Source organism: Pantherophis guttatus, chromosome 4 (genome assembly GCF_059756535.1).
Source record: "Pantherophis guttatus breed Tessera chromosome 4, ASM5975653v1, whole genome shotgun sequence".
In the NCBI taxonomy this organism is placed as follows: Eukaryota; Metazoa; Chordata; class Lepidosauria; order Squamata; family Colubridae; genus Pantherophis; species Pantherophis guttatus.
Genome location: NC_142066.1, coordinates 106467090 through 106485002, shown reverse-complemented (window position 1 = coordinate 106485002; position 17913 = coordinate 106467090). Strand labels below are relative to the sequence as shown.

Here is a 17913-nt window from a genome sequence, read left to right as displayed (position 1 = left end):
AAGCTGTGTTGACATTTTGTTTCAAATGGACTAAGGTAATAAATAATATCTTATTGGTGATCTGAATCTGTCTCCAGCCATTACAGATTTAGCACATTTTATATAGCTTTTTCTCTGGAGGCTAGAATGGAAAAGAATAATAAATTACAGTGGAGGTAGCTTACAGCTTGTACCTGTAAGGCATTTTCCACATTTTTGTATGTTTAACTTTGGATAAGTCTTTACAACAGCTATAGAGGAACTGGAGAAAGTTGCTTTCTTATTAACTGATAATAACATACTATTTCTATCACAGCTATATCAATAGCTAGCTTGAAATATAATACTAGGAATTTTTAGTTCCTCTAAATGATTAAATCAAAACAAACAAAGAGACTTTCAAAATAATTATTATCAAGTAACCAAGGGATCATAAATTCTGAATATGAACCTCTTTTTTTCCTGATAATTCACCAACAGGAAAAGCAGAAAATTAGTGAATACCAGATATAATGGCATTTAGCTCATAAAACCTTTATATATTTATCTCGCTTACTTTGATTTCCCAAAATTAACTTAAATGGTATGCAGGGAATTCTATTTTTTTCACTCATTCTCCTGTGTAAGTGGAAATGTACACAAACCAGTTTAGATTCTGGAAACACTAACCAAAACAATTCCACAGAGTCCTCATAAATGAAAAATAGCTGCTACTGAAATCTAAGAGCAATTTCAGATAATCATCTGAAATAACTCAATACCCATTAAACAATAGGATAATGACATTTCTAATAACTGCTACAGTGGGCTAAGATCAGTGATGCAATTAATCAGCCTCATGTTTGGCTTCTAAGAGCATAGTTTGGGGGCTTTAATCATGTTAAAGTAAATGAAGTAAATCATTACTTCGTTTAACAGCAGACATTCTTCTCCTAAGAGGAAGAAACAAATGATATTGGAAATAGTTCCTACCAACACAATAGCTCAGGCAGAAGAGAAACAGGTGACATTGACAAGATACCATTCTGAAGAGGCTCTACATACAAATCCAGATCCCTTTATGAGTTCTTTTTAGTTTTTACAAGATGTCTTGTGGAGGGAAGTAGAAGACCAGTCATTTCTTTTCTTTTTCTTCCTATTTGTGTATGTAGGATAATGAGAGGATCTGTTCTGCTCAAGGACAATCTCTCTCTCCCACTTCACTTGGCAACCTTGGATATTATGTTCCTAGTACCTATAAATAAGCATTGTTTAAAAGAGCATAATAACAATAATGTTTATGATGTTTATTTTACCTTGTATTGTTACCAGAGTTGTTTGATTGATTGGAGCAGTATAAAAACGAGGGAAGTTGTTTTTATAAAAATAAGTAACAAATAAAGAAATGACCGATTTCAATCACCATAACAAACTGCAACCTTGATTATGGCTCTTGGGAAAAATGGACGTTGTGTTACCTGAACGTCCCTTTTATGCTCGATGCGCCGCCAATCCTACGTATGGGTAACTTGCTTGATGATTGGGTGTACTGAGTGCCTATTAAAGTTTCTGCAGCCATGGTACCGCCCCTTATGACGTTAACCCTTCAGTCTTTTTCACGAAGAAGATAACGGGGACGACACCGACCACTGGCAACACAATCCAAAAGGAGCACAGAAAGCACGCTGCAGAAAAAGGAGACAAAAAAGGAAAAACCACACACCACCCACAGCAGCAATGGTCGACAAAACGGGTGGGCCGGATGGGCGGCGCATCGAGCATAAAAGGGACGTTCAGGTAAGACAACGTCCATTTTCCTGACTCGATGCGCCGTCAATCCTACATATGGGACATACCCAAGTTCATTCAAAAACTGGGAGGGGTCGATCCATTGGCTGTGGCTGGGTGGAGATTACAGATTGTAAAACTCGTCTGCCGAAGGCAGCATCCGCAGGAGCAAATTTGTCCAATCGGTAGTGACGAACGAAGGAAGACAATGATGACCAAGTCGCCGCCTTACAGATGTCATCTACAGAGGCTTGGGAGGCCCAAGCCGCCGACGTAGCGGCACTTCTAGTGGAATGGGGGACAATGCCACCAGGCACCACCTTTCCCTGTAAATGGTAAGCTGTCGAGATACTTTCAACCACCGCCCCACCGTATGCAAAGAGACTTTTTGCCCCATAGAAGCTGGTAAAAAGGACACTAACAAAGCCACAGTTCTTCTAAAAGAGGCAGTGCGTTTAATATAATGCCTTAAGACCCTACGGACGTCTAAGGTGTGCCACTGTCTCTCTAATGGATGACAGGGGTCAGGACAAAAATTAGGGAGCGTAATTTCCTGAGTTCTATGAAATTTGGAGTTCACTTTGGGCAGGAAGGCTGGATCTAACCTAAGAACGACCCTATCTGGGAAGAACACACAGAGATCGGAACGAATCGACAAGGCAGCGATCTCTGAAACCCTCCTAGCCGAGGTTATTGCCAGCAAAAAAGCCGTCTTTAGGGTCAAATAACGTAATGAGGCTGAGGCCAAAGGTTCGAATGGATCAGACATGAGGGCTTGCAAAACTAAAGTCAAATTCCAAGTCGGGAACCGATGGATCACCGGAGGTGATAAATTGGTAGCTCCTCTCAAGAAGGCCTTAATCTTGGAATTGTGAGAGAGAGGTTGACGATCTTCACCAGGTAAAACAGTGGCCAAGGCTGCCACTTGCCGTCGCAGAGTAGAAGGGGCCAAACCTTTGTCTAAACCCGCTTGAAGGAACTGTAAAATTTCTGAAATCGTTGGTGAAGTAGGATCTACAAGCTTGGTAGAACACCATCTGACAAAAGAGGACCAAGAGGCGTTATAAATTCGAACCGTTGAAGGGTGCCTGGCTGCCTGAATGGTCGAAATAATATTCGATGGTATATTGTCCTTTCTTAGGATGATGCGTTCAAATGCCAGACGGTCAACTTGAACACGTCTGGATCTGGATGCTGAATCACGCCTTGTAGAAGAATCACTTGGTCCCTGGGAATCCGCCAAGGCTGACTCACTGACAGGCCCTTCAGGTCGGCGAACCACGGCCTCCTCGGCCAGTAAGGCGCTACCAGCAGAATCTCGGCCTCTTCTGAGAGGATCTTCCGGATGAGACGTGGTAGGATTGGAACTGGAGGAAAAGCATACATTAGACCTTTGGGCCAAGGGCAGCGGAGAGTGTCGTGTCCTTCCGCGGTGGAAGACGGGAACCTGGTGAAGAACCTGGGGAGCTGAGCGTTCCGGGGAGTCGCAAAGAGGTCCACGATTGGATTGCCGAACCTGACAGTGAGGTCGTGAAAGAGATGGGGATGTAATTGCCACTCTGAGGGAACTAGATGCTCCCTGCTGAGGTAATCGGCCTGCAGGTTGCTGGTCCCAGAAATGTGTTCTGCTTTTATTGAAAGAACATTGACCTCTGCCCAGGCCATCAGTCGTTCCGTCTCTGCCATCAGGACCCGGGATCTCGTGCCCCCGTCTGTTGATATGCGCCTTCGTGGTGACATTGTCTGTCAGAATTAAGACATGTTTGTTGTACACATGAAGCTGGAAAGACAGAAGTGCTAGACGAACCGCACGGAGTTCCAAGAAGTTGATACTGTGTCGTAGTTCGGACGGAGTCCAGGTGCCCTGTGCCAAGTGTGAGTCCAGGTGGGCTCCCCAACCGCGTAGACTGGCATCCGTCGTTACGGTGACACGAGGAGGTTCCAGAAAAACAGTCCCGCATTGCAGAGCTCTTGAGTCCCACCAGTGTAGCGACCTCTTGACAGCGTCTGGAACAGTGACCTTGAGTAGAGAAGCTGCTTGTCCCCTCCTCTGGAGAGGCAAAAGGAACCATTGAAGAAGGCGAAAATGGCGACAAGCCCACGGCACAATCTGAATGCATGAGATGAACTTTCCCAACAACTGGGATAGGAGCAGAACCGACACCTTTTGTTGGAGAAGAACTTGTCGCACCATGTCCCTGATACTCGCTTGCCGGTCCGGGGACAAGAAGACCATTCCTTGAAGGGAATCTATAACAGATCCCAGATGAAGAATATGAGACGTAGGAATTAGCTGGCTCTTCGGCAGATTGAGTACAAAGCCATGGCACCGAAGAGCCTGAAGGACCACTTGCCTGTCGCTGTCTGCTTGTATCCTGGATGATGACAGGATCAACACGTCGTCCAGATAGCAGACCATGCGGATGGAACGCTCCCGGACGGACACCGAGAGAGCCGCTAGTATTTTCGTGAACGTTCGGGGCGCTGACGAAAGTCCAAACGGCATGGCCCTGTATTGAAAATGGCGTCCTTCGAAGGCAAAACGGAGGAAACGCCTGTGGTCCAGGTGAATGGGTATGTGAAGGTACGCCTCCTTGATGTCCACAGATTGCATCAGGTCTCCCCGTCATATGCAAGCAAGAATTGTTTGGAGCGAGTGCATTTTGAAACGTCGATACAAAATGAAGGGATTCAGGTCCTTGAGGTTGAGGATACCTCTCCAGCCCCCCGAAGCTTTGGGAACCAGGAACAAAATTGAATAGTAGCCGGTTCCAAGTTGATTGATGGGGACCGGTTCTATGGCCTGTATTTCCAACAAGTGTTGAATCTCGAGTAACATGAGATGACGTTTTAGGGGATTCTCTGAAGTCGGACATGGAAGGAAGCGCTCCGGTGGGGATGAGAGAAACTCCAACTTGAGGCCTTGTGTGACAGTGTGAAGAATCCAGGCATCTGTGGAAGTGGACTCCCATTGATGGAAAAATGCCTGAAGATGGCCCCCCACCGGAACGAGAGGCAGGAAGTCATTTTCCTCGACGGAAGGCTTTTGACCCAGAATCACGGAATGGTCTACGGAAGTTGGTCTGACGTCTTCCTCGGTCATGAAAGGAAGATCTAGTCGCCGAGGAAGCATATCCCAGATTGAAGGATCTATTGTAATAGGATCCGGTGGAATTGGAATCGGCCCGAAAGGACTGCCAACCGTAAGGAGCAGGTCTTCGATCCAGTCTTCTAAAGGACGTGGGCAGCACCTTCCTCTTGTCGCGGCCTTCTACAAGGATAGAATCCAAAGCAGACCCAAAAAGAGCAGACCCCTTGAATGGGGCAGTAGTAAGTCTCCACTTGGACTTATTGTCAGCACGCCAGTGCCTGAGCCACAATAAACGACGAGAGACAACAGAAGACGTAAGGGCCCGCGAAGCGAACTTCGCTGCATCCAAAGAAGTGTCAGCCGCAAACTCAGCCGCAGCCAGTAACTTAGTGATATCTTGCTGAATCCTTGCCTCCTCTGGGGGCACCCTATCCCGTAATTGGCGAAGCCAAATGAGAGATGCCCTATTAAAAAAAGATGCTGCAGCAGCCGCTCTAATTGCCCATGCCGCTTCCTGGTGCGTTTTTTTGCATGATAATTCAGCACACTTATCCTCCATCCGTAGTCCATCCCCGACCTCCCCGGCTAGGACTGAAGAGGATACGAGACTAGCCACAGGTTCATCTATGGATGGTAATTGCAGCAAGGATTCAAGGTCTGGAGCGGCACAATACATGCGCTTGTCGTGGCCCGACGGACCAGCCAAAGATCCAGGCCTTTCCCAAGGGCGTTGGATTACCTGGGCAAACAAATCCGGAAAGGGAATATACTCTTGTTCAGGTTGAGGCATCTTAAACAATAAATCAGACACAGAAGGTTGGTCTTGTGAGGCAGAAGGAGGATCAATGACCTTGCCCATATTAGTGGCCGCCTTGGCCTTACGCAACAACCAAGAAAAAAGGGCCGGTTTGAAGAGTCCCGGAAAAGGAGGCCTATCAGACAAAGGCTCGTCGTCCTCAGACATCTCAAAGTCATCAAACAACTCCTCCTCATAATCAGAAGCCTCAAACCCCTGGGCAGTAGACACAGCCTTAGAAGTAGAAGGTTGAGGCGCAGAAGCCCTAGTTGAAGACTGCATTGAAGAATGTTGAAAAGTAGATTGTAGAAAATTGGAAAATGCTTGGGAAAGCATAGCTTGAAAATCAAACACTTGACCTGGAACAGAAGGAGTCATCTGTCTAGGCTGTGACGTAGAAGGGACGGCGGCAGGATCTGGAGCCCCAGATGGCAACTGCACCGAAGAAGGCTGGATAATCAGATCGCCCTGTGTACAGAGCAGATCGTGTCCTTGAGGGACAAGAAGAATGTCGCCCTGTGGCCATGCGGGCAAACCGGCTTCAGTAGTATCAGACATGAGATGAACAGACGGTTGGACTAGTATCTCCTCATCCTGCGATAGGGAACCGTCTCCAGACTGTAATGCAGCCTGAGCCTTATTAAATTGCTTTTCAAGGGCATTATGTAATCTGGCCGCTTGCTTGTCTGCAACACACTCGGCTGGACCAGGTTTAGTGACTGCCTTTGCTACCCCCCTGGTTTTGGCCTTCCTTTTACCAGCCGGTTTGGGGGAAGGGGCCCTGCGAGGAGAAGCCTCCCTTTCAATATCTGAAGACATAGGGGAATCAGCCATAACCCTCAAAATAAGGACAAAAAAATTTGATGACCCAGAAGTCTTAGAATGAGCCCCAGAAAAAACTGCAATTAACAGAAATTTCTCTCTTTTTTATATAGATATATATAAATATATATATATCCAACTACCTGAATTGAATAAGCAATAAATTATCAAAAATTTCAAATTGATTTGATTATAATTATTATTACTGTAATTTCCTTTTTTTTTTTTTTAAAGAAAAACTATATACAGATGAATTAATAATAAGGAGCAGCAATTAATCACTTCCCTCCTGCCAAAGCATCACCAGGTAGTCAGAAGGACGAGAGGAAAAAGGTGGCTGCAAATTCTTGTTGGCAGACCACGCAGCTCTTATTAGGCAACAGACTGTGGAGGCCTCAGCAAAATGGCGACCGCAAGACAAATTCTGGAAAAAGAAACCACTACGCCAACCTCAGAAGGGAAAGAGAAAAAGTAAAAATTAGTTTTCAAAAATTCACAATGTAATAAAACCATTGAAGGGAGCAAACCCCCATCCTCCACAATGATAAGCCGATAAGAGAGGCAATAATAGTTAACACTTATTTGAAAAAGAAAATGGCGGGAAGCGCAACCGTTACCGCGCCATTGGAAAAAGCAACAGGGTATGCAAGTCCTCAGCAGTAACCCTGAGAATCCAAGACAATGCTGGTAAGAGAAAACAATCGTGGAAGCTGATCCCTTACCCTCCGAGATCAGCGCAACCACCAACCTCACCCCCAGGCGCTTATCAGGCTACAGGCAAAACGCCACCACTAGTAATATGCTGCCGGCCGTACTCACAGACCCCCTGGTCGGCTCTCCGAACTCCTCGCAGTGATCTCAGCCGATGTTTCACAGCGGGGCTGCTTCAAAAAGCGCCTCTCAGCTGTCTTGCGGTAAATAGAAAGGTAGGCTGGCTCGGCAGTTTTATTTCTGCCGAAACCACCGCGCGCGCCTCAGAAGGGCCAGATGAGGGGATAAAATGGCGGATCGGCAATGTAGTCCCAAAAGCCGAAAACCGCTACTGCTGAAGCCTCCAAAAAACGTTCCGAAATACAATAAAGCCAGAAGGCACAGAAAAAAGGAATTTAAAGCTAACCAGGAATACAAAAACAAAAAATTCTCAAGGAGAATAGGCACAGTGAAGTACTCCCTTTCACTGAGTGAAAAAGACTGGAGGGTTAACGTCATAAGGGGCGGTACCATGGCTGCAGAAACTTTAATAGGCACTCAGTACACCCAATCATCAAGCAAGTTACCCATACGTAGGATTGGCAGCGCATCGAGTCAGGAAAATGTGGGGTTGCTAAAATCCTGGAATGATTTTCTTTTGGAAAGAAAGGAGAAAGATGGAAAGAAGGAAAAGGGGAGGAAGAGGGATCCCCCAGATTAGGAAAATCATCTGTAGGGGATCTAAGAAGTCCACTGCTTAACAAGGAAGGAAGGAAGGAAGGAAGGAAGGAAGGAAGGAAGGAAGGAAGGAAGGAAGGAAGGAAGGAAGGAATATTTTAATAGAAGTAACTAAAGCAATAAAGGTAGTTGGATGTAAACTGGCATCTTCCAGTTAGCACTGCATCTCCAGAATTTCTTACCAAAAGGAATTCTGTCTTCAAGCATAGTTGATAGATGTCTATTTTAGAAAGGCTGTATTTAAAAAATGCTAAAGCCAACATAATATTTGACAAAATCTGAAATATTTATAATTAATTAAAGTAAGGAAGCTGACAAAATAGATAAACTAAAGCCTACTGTATAGCAGCTTTATTCTTAGTCTTGGGATGGAAAATTTTACACATTGGACAACTTTACCTAAAGACATTATCTTTCCACCAAAACAGTGCTCTCAATTCTTGGGGAGAAGAGAGTTTTTACAAAAAAACAGACAAATAGAATTATGTTTTCAGAACTCCATTAATTTAACCAGAAAATATTATCCCAACTTTTTCAGCATCCTAATTTGTTAAAATACTTTTGCGAGAAAAAGAAGTATGTGAATAAATGAAAAAAGTCCACTCCTATTAAAATTAACTTACATCAACATGTAGCCAAAGATTATGTTTTTCACATATGTCAGCTATCTCATTCAAAGGATCAAATGCTCCCAAAACGGTGGTACCAGCTGTAGCACTGACAAAAAATGGTGCAGAACCCTAGAGAAATAAAGATTGTTTAAAATTCTCTAGAAAGTATATTACATAGAATATAGTGAGGTTTAGAAATCTATACAGAATTAATATTCCTTGTATTTTACATTTTTTGCAAAAATATTAACAGCCAGCTTCTCTCCAAAGAGGTGATCCTTAAAATTACATATCTGAAACCTAGATTACTAAAATACTAGAATATCAAAGATATACTGCCAATTAGCGGTGCTCAGACCTACAGACCTATAATGTCTTGGTCCTTAAATCCAAAGCAAGCCAATTCTTTCTTTAATTGGAGGTGTATCCCACATTGATACACACATTTATAAAATAATACACACATTATTTTCTTACTCCTAATCAATCTGCAAGGTCCTTTGAAATCCATAAAGAAATTTTTTGGTTTAACCAATCAGAGAAAAGGAGTTTTTTTAAAAAAGAAAATGACAAAGGCTGCTTTCATGTACTTTGGGATATATTAGTTGAAGAAGGAAAACCCTTTAGTTGGCAGACTTCCTGTAACTTCATCCTTTTTTTCTTAATGAATCTTGCTAAAGAATCTGTGAGAATTGTGCACGGAAAAACAATTTGTATTTATGTCACACAGATGCCAAGGAGAGCCATATTGTGTTAAAATTCCACTGCATCCTGATCAATATTCCCAAAACAAAACAAAAGAAAACAAAAATCAAATTGCAGCATGAAAATACCATGCCCTTTCAAAGAGGACATAATAAAATAATAATGAAATTATGGTTTAAAGATTGAGATATTATTTACTTGTAAAAGACAAATGCTAAACTACATTAAATAACTATGACATTTTAGGTTCCTGCATTGTTAATAAATGGAATTTAAATAGATTGGAACCAATACAGTCTACAGCAAGTTAAAAGTATTATGAGATTTCCAAATAGAAACTGATAAAATCTTGGCTCATAACACATCCGTTTTGACCGTGGTTGGAAATCAGAGACCGTGAATAATTGATGTGGCAATACCAGGAGTTAGTTGAATAGAAGACATAAAATTGGAGATCACAATATATCGCAATCTGAAAATTAAAGTTGAAAGATTATGGCATAAACTGTCCATGATATTCCCAGAGGTTACAGTACATTAGTTGCCATTCAGGAAGAATCTTGGATGGTACTCAGAAAGAATAGAATAAAAATAGAAGTAGAACTGTGACAAAAGAAAGCAAAGATAGTAATAGCTGCCTTGATTGCAATTCCAAACATCCTGAGCATCATTTGAACACTGTCAGCTTTGAAAGATCACCATCAGTCAATTGAAAAAGATACTTTTACTTGGAACAGTTTACATCTTGTGATAATATTTTTATTTATTATATTATTAAATAACACCTTAATTCAGGTCTTTGAGGAGGACTTGGTAAGTGAACAAAAATGCCAAATCCAATCTAAATATCTGATTGATAGTACAATAAACCATAATAATAATAATAATACACCTCACAAAAATTAGCTGACCAGAAATAAAATTCAAATTAATCTTCATAGAAAAAAGAAGTGGCCTTAGGAAATAAAAATCAAATGCATGGGTACAGAATGAGTCAAATTAGCTTGGTAATAAAATTTGAAAAAGATCTTGAAACAGTAATTTATTACAAGCTAAATATGAGTCTGTCAGGGAAAATTATTTTTAAAACAGCAATATAATTTTAGGCTGCATAAACAATAGGTTAATATGTAATTATGGGACTATAATTAAGAATGTAAATGATAGTAAGAAATTATAGTTTCTTTTTATTCTCTATTAGTCAAAGCTCATTCTAAATATTGTGCCTAGTTCTGGGAATCCCGCATTAAAAAGGATTTAGAAAAATTGGAAAATGTTTAGAGACATGCAATGAGAATGATCAGGACTAAGAAACGAAGTCCCCAGAAGATTAAAGACATTGGAAATATTTAGCCTTGAAGAGGCTGAAGAATACTTTCATATCTGTTCTTCTATCACAGAAGACAGTCAACAGCAGAATCCATTGAAGGGAGAAGTTAAAACAGACAAGATCATGATGCTTTTTTTGACATACAGATTGACATGTGTGCACACATGTATCCTTCCAGCATTCCAGAATGCGTGGCATGGGATAACAGGTTTAAATTACAGGAAAGCAAATTCTGACTAAACATTAGGAGAGAAAGAAATGCCTAGTTAGGTTCAAGGGGAGGCCAGAGAACACTTTAATTTGAATTCCTGTGCTGACCATGGAGTTGGATTTGATGACCTAAAGTTCTTTCCAATTATATGATTCTATTTGTGTGAGAAGTTGGTAGACTTATCTAATTTTAATTGTAATTGTTTTAAAACCAAGTGGTTTATTTTTAGCTTAATTGAACTGCATACAGCTTTGCAATTGTTAAAAAGGAATAAAAATTTGTTATTTACAAATAAATAACAAATCAAGCACCTACTGTATATCACTATCAATATGGAAGGGCAAGGGTAGATGAAAAATGACCACAGAATGAGCAATGAGTGAATGTAATTACTGGAAGTACACAAACTTCACATTTAACCCTGGATGCAGTCTCACTGAATCCTGAAATAATACCACGGGAGTTTCTTAAGGAAGAAATTGATCCAAAAGAGGAATCAGAGGTAATTGGTAATTTAATCCCACATTACAAACCACTGTATATATTAGAAGTAGTATATGGAACCTAAAGAACATGTTGACTCTGCAGTTATATCCATATTCAGAAGGAATTCATTATCAGTTACTGGCACAATAAGTGGTCTTGAAAAAGAAAGTTAGGGGAAGAAACAGTGGTTTATGAAATCAATGTGAATGTTCACCGGGTTCTGAAAACCTGACCCGAAATAGATAAAACCATAAGCAAACTTCTAATCCTTGCAAATACCAAGTTCAGGATAGGAATACCTGTTATTGATGTTCTAGAGTTTGTTACCACATTACTCTAAATCTGTGTTATTCAATTAACTTCAATGTTATCCTCATTCATATGTTATCTTTACGTCTTTTACTATTTAGTTTGTTTGTGACATAGGCATGTGCAATACTCAGGACTTGCACTCGGGTACTTCTATAAAATAATATGTTCTCATTCCAAAAACCTTAAGCAAAAACATCAAATCAATGAAAATTATCCTCCCAAGACAATATCTGTAAGTTTTCATTGCACTGAACTATTGATTAGAATAACTTTTGATTTACAAACTTAAATACTGAACATAGATGCAAAATAGTATCTTCTGAAATCAGCAGAATGCCTTCATAAATCACACTAAACAGAATTCTTCCAGCTCTGATATAACTTTAAATAGACTTTTTAAAGCTTAACTTTAGCAGTAGATAAGGAGAACAGTAAACTTGTATTATAAAATTGTCTTTTTCCTGTACCTTGTAATCCTGAAGCTAGCTGAAAAAATTGTCAGATTCATTTTCACTGGTGAATATTTTTAAATGCTTCAATGGTACTGACATAATGTCAATGGGGAAAAAAAGACATCCTGTGTATTAGAAAATTCCACTCCATTTCTTGTCTCCACACTTCATGTTAGGTCAAACTAATCTCTTATGAATTTAAAAAAACATGAAAGCAGCCTTGTATATTTGCTTCCTAAAGCAGTTTGAAACTGATCTGTGATTGTATTCAGTTCTCCAGATTACAAAACTCTGAGATCTTTAAAGACAATATATTTCTTATGCTTATCGTCCGGTCGCCCTGTTTAGGGTGACCCGCTCCCTGCTCCATCCGGGAGTGCGGGAGGATCCCCTGAAAGGCAGGGCGGAGGATTTCGGACAATACCTGTATGACAAAATCGCTCAGATCCGGGGGGATTTGGACTCTGACTGGGTAGATCAGGGCAGGGTGACGAGGAATAGTCTTGAGAATGTTATCTGGGAGGAGTTTGATGCTGTGACTCCCGATGATGTGGACAGGATTTTGGGGAGACTTAGTACGGTCACATGTTTACTGGACCCGTGTCCCTCCTGGTTGGTACTGGCTTCCTGGGAGGTTACACAAGGCTGGCTCCAGGGTGTTATCAACGCTTCATTGAGTGAGGGTTATTTCCCCACTGCCTTGAAAGAGGCGGTGGTGAGGCCTCTCCTCAAGAAGCCGTCCCTGGATCCGGCAATATTGGCCAACTATCGTCCTGTCTCCAACCTTCGCTTCATGGCGAAGGTTGTTGAGAGTGTGGTCGCGCAACAGTTTCCACAATTCCTGGAGGAAACATCTTATCTAGATCCGTTCCAGTCGGGTTTCAGGTCTGGGCACAGCACGGAAACGGCATTGGTCGCGTTGGTTGATGATCTCTGGAGGGCTCGGGACAGCGGTTGCTCCTCTGTTCTGGTCCTGTTAGACCTCTCAGTGGCTTTTGATACCATCGACCATGGTATCATGCTGCACCGGCTGGAAGAGTTGGGGGTGGGAGGCACCGTATTGCGGTGGTTCTCCTCCTTTCTCTCCGACCGGTTGCAGTTTGTGTTGGCAGGGGGGCAGAGGTCGACCTCGAGGCCTCTCGTCTGTGGAGTGCCGCAGGGATCGGTCCTCTCGCCCCTTCTGTTCAACATTTATGTGAAGCCGCTGGGCGAGTTCATCCGTGGCTTCGGGGTGAGATACCATCAGTACACTGATGACACCCAGCTGTACGTCTCCACCCCAGGCCCTTGAAGTGATGTCTCAGTGCCTGGAGGCTGTGCGGATCTGGATGGGGAGGAACAGGCTCAAGCTCAACCCATCCAAGACTGAGTGGCTGTGGCTCCCGGCATCCCGATATAGTCAGTTGACTCCATCACTGACTATTGGGGGCGAGTCCTTGGCCCCCACGGAAGGGGCTCGCAATCTGGGAGTCCTCCTGGATATGCAGCTGTCCTTGGAGGAACATCTGACGGCTGTAACCAGGGGGACCTTTTATCAGGTTCGCCTGATTCGCCAGTTGCGGCCCTTTCTTGATCGGGATTCCCTGTGCACAGTCACTCACGCCCTCGTCACCTCTCGCCTTGACTACTGCAATGCTCTCTACATGGGGCTCCCCTTGAGGGGCACCCGGAGGCTCCAGCTGGTCCAGAACGCAGCAGCGCGGGTAGTGATGGGAGCAGCATGGCGCTCCCATGTAACACCGCTCCTGCGCGAGCTGCCCTGGCTCCCGGTGGTCTTCCGGGTGCGCTTCAAGGTGTTGGTTATCACCTTTAAAGCGCTCCATGGCATAGGGCCTAGCTATCTTCGAGACCGCCTGCTGCTACCGACGACCTCCCAGCGACCTGTGTGCTCCCAGAGAGGGCCTCCTCAGGGTGCCATCAGCCAAACAATGTAGGCTGGTGACCCCCAGGGGGAGAGCCTTCTCTGTGGGGGCACCTACCCTCTGGAATCAGCTGCCCCCAGAGATAAGGAGAATCCAAGACCTCAGTGCCTTCCGCCGTGCCCTTAAAACCCACTTTTTCCAGCAAGCCGGGCTGGCTTAGGAAGAATTTTTTTTAAAATTTTTAAATGTTTAATTGGTTTGTGGTTTTTTAAATTTTGGGCCAAATTTATATAGATTTTAATTGTTTTTAATATTTGTATTTCATGTTTTTAATTCTGGCTGTGCACCGCCCTGAGTCCTCAGGGAGAAGGGCGGTATATAAATTGAAAAATAAATAAAAAATAATATTTCTAACTGGCTATTAGTATAGATATTATGTCATTTTTAGAGTATCTTGGGACTTCCAAATGTTTCTATTGTGACACCTTCATATGGCTACCTTGTGGAAATTATAGAAATACAGGCTTCCCTATAATCTATGAAGCAACACAATAAATATTACTTGCCAGAGTGCTAGATGTATAACAATCATTTTAATTGCAATTTTATGTATGTATGATATTGTGTTTATAAAATAAGATTAACCAATTATTTTGTAGTCCCTCAAGTGAGATAAAATAATCTTTCAACTTCTTATAGTTTCAATTTCAACTTAATTTTCACTATGGATGATTATTATTTTTAAAAAACACAGAACACCCCTGCAAATATTTTCATTTAAAGTAAACATTTTATTGACATTTTCTTTAGACAATTAATAGAATGAATAGTTATTTAACATAAGACAGAAAAACTGACTTGCTTTTCAAAAATAGATAGGTTGTACTTTTATTTCTTATTTCTAATATCTGTTCAAATTGGATGAAATTTCTGATCAAATAATGAGCACCTTTAAAGCAGACATTCTCAACTATCTTACAGCGACATATTCTTTATCTTTGACAGTGGCAGTGAAATAAACAACGAGAAGAGTCTAGAGCTGCAATATTGGCCATTTTCAATGCCAATTTGAGGCTCTTTTGAAATAAGAAAATAATATCAAGTCTGAAAGGGATGAACTAGAATAATTCAAGGTCACTTCCCCTTATCATTATAGAGTACAATAAAATATAAAGCTAAAGGAAGAACCTATACTTTCTTCCTATAGTTTTCTAACATCAAAAGACCTCAAAAATGAACCAGGATGGACAGTAGTCATAGAGGTAGAACATAAGGATCTTTGATGTTCTAAAGCGTCTGCCATACTGTAAACATACCCAGCTTTTTGATCCCCTGCAAATCAAAGCCTTTAAAAATGTGAGTTACTGCAACAGATCTGTGCAAAGTAAAGATGCTTCACCTTGACAAGGCATACTATAGCAACAATTCAAGCTGTATTGTTAAAGCATTATATACTGCTGATAAAGCCTCCTTCTTCAACCTTTTCAGCTATTAAAAGTGTTGAATGATACAATGTAAAACATTTTGACTATGTAAAAGAGGGAAGAAGGTTGCATTATGTAGTGGAGCAATTTTGAAGGGATACTTCAAAACAAATCAAAGCTCTAGATTGTATGTGCAGCCCCACTGACCAATCTGTAGACTGAAAATATTGTCCCATGTGTACTGTTCTGCTTTAACTTACATTTACTACCCTTTTCTGCCCAAGCAAAGTGTCCAAAGGTTTACCATTCTCAAAATTCACATATAGACTCTTATACACTCTCCCCTTCTCACCTCATTCCTTGCATGCTGGACTTGTTTCTCCAGTTCCTCAGGAATCATTTTACCTCTATGGGACACAGATGTAAAACTTTTCAGTTATGTTCAACAGGTTAATTGTTTACAGCAATACTGCACTGTCAAATGGATTGGATCACTTCAATGTGCTAGAATCCTTACCTGTCATCACTTTTGACAAAGTAAACATTTTGTGTGCCAATTCCCAAAAAGGAAGCTGCCTTCTTCACTGAGTAGTGACACTATGTAAAAAAGCAAGTTTATGTGAAAAATAGTCACGTTGAATGAAAATTCTGTTTATTATTATTACCTTTATATCTTAATGATTTCCTTCTATTTTTTTTCTCAACATTTAATCTGATTAGGTGGCAAATATTAAAGCAGCCCATTGCTGATTTTGTCAAGTCTTCTAATGACTACAGATATTATATCACTGTCATTGATAAGGTATTCTGGGTTCATGACAGACTTTCTAAATATGTTTGTAGAAATATTTTCAATTAGAAATATCACAGTGGATTTTATTTGAATTATTTAGTCTTATTTCAAAAAACTATCAAAATCAAGTAATTTGAAAAGACAAACTAGTCAGTAAGCAGCTGAGTTAATACTAAGTTGGCTGAAATAGCTAAAATATTGAAGTCAATTAATTTTAGAAAACATTCAAGAGGATAGGAATTTAGGGAATGTTTTGGTAATTAATAAAATCAGTCATAAGCAGATCTAATACTGCACTAGCATTGGAATAGTGCCTCTGGTGTGGATTTGTTTAAATAACTTAATCTCTCTCTTGATCCATTCTTCCTTTTTCTTCAGCCAGCAAATTACTCTTTCTGGAGAAAATGTTTTCTGATGAAGGAGTATATGTACTGAAGCAACAAAAACATTAACCAGCTATGCCTCAAAAAAAAGAAGAAGCCTGGAATGATTTTAAATATATTTTCTACAAGTCAATAAAAAAACTGACAAAGGATCCTCTTCACAGACATATGATGTGGTAAATCTCATGAAAAAGCTAAGACTATTCTTAATAGTTATTGAAAGGCTTATCATGAAATATTAGAAAGTTTTTTAAATCAAATCTTTAAGACAAATAAAATAATTTTTATTTCTTCCTGCTCATGAGCTTCTATCAGACCCAAAGCCTTTCTTATCATTTTAAGGTGATGCTCCTGATTCTGAAAAGTAGTTCTTATTCCTCAATGTAACCACAAGAACATATTGGCCAAAACCTGTTTTTTTTTTCTTCATTTTTCAATCAGTGGGATATAAAATTTCCCTTTTTTCATGAAAACATGCACACATATTTTTATATTAAATAAGAATAGCATGTAAATAAAAAAGAACATATGGAATTTACCATCTATATAGTATTTCAAAGGTAGAAATACTCAAAATTAGTGGGCTCTTTTCCTCACAGGCATTCAGAATAAAAGCAAGGAACAGCAACATCCAAATGGTCCAGAAGCTTAATCATATTATTGATTCTGTGCCTTCATGCTTTGTCACTAAATTATATGTGCTTCATCAAGCAAGACTACCAAACAAAATGATTCTGTGTTTTACATTGGCTCTCATATTGAATGAATATAAATATAAAACTTTTAGGTTAATCTATATTGCATTCCTTGGAGAAATTGGGTTCAAGTTTAAAACAACTAGAAAAACAGAACACCTGAAATGCCCTGTATTTACAACTTTCACATTAATAAAATAGTGCACAAAAGTTGCATGTCCATAGTTATCTTCGACTCAGTGATGAATCCCAAAAAAGTCTACAGAAGTTCACAGAGTTCCCGAATGATCCCCAAAGTCTATGAGACTTGAGATCCTTTCAATAGAACAATAAATCTGCCTCTTTAAAAACAGAGGAAATAGAGCAAATCTTTAGTTATTTAAGGGTTAATATATTTGCCAGCCATGGTGAACAAAGTCTTAAATTGTTTCTTTGCATACAGTAAGTGAAACCAGGTGGTTAATTAATTCAGTTTTCTTCAGCACTTCAATATGTGGCTATGAATATATTATATTAAAGTTATTCAGAGTGCCTCATTTTTTTAATGAGATGAATCAACTCATGGTGGGTCTTCCTTTTTGGACAAGAAAGTTTTTTCCCTTATTTTTAATTAAGTGCATAAATATACCATCAGCTACCATCAGCCAATCATTTCTAATTTAACAGAAAGCCTGTGGAATTCATTAACTTGGGCTATTCTGTGAATAACATACATAGGTAGATAATTAATCTTCTGTTACTGAATTACATCAATAATGAAATAAGC

At 40.5% G+C, this 17913-nt stretch overlaps 1 protein-coding gene across 4 annotated transcripts in view; it reads right to left on the bottom strand.

Annotated features, from left to right (window-relative positions):
• Positions 1–17913, bottom strand: part of GADL1 (GAD like acidic amino acid decarboxylase 1) — a 159670-nt gene that overhangs the window by 87046 nt on the left and 54711 nt on the right. For 2 of the 4 annotated variants that reach the window (XM_060685809.2, XM_034404095.3), the window contains exons 7-9: positions 15794–15873; positions 15629–15683; positions 8507–8623 (exon numbers count right to left, since the gene is read on the bottom strand). In XM_060685809.2, coding sequence (XP_060541792.1) covers positions 8507–8623; positions 15629–15683; positions 15794–15873 — 252 coding nt within the window. Of the gene's footprint in view, positions 1–951; positions 1214–1436; positions 4362–8506; positions 8624–15628; positions 15684–15793; positions 15874–17913 lie in introns of those variants that run through there. The other 2 variants (XR_004588889.3, XR_009620943.2) reach the window with 2 other exon arrangements.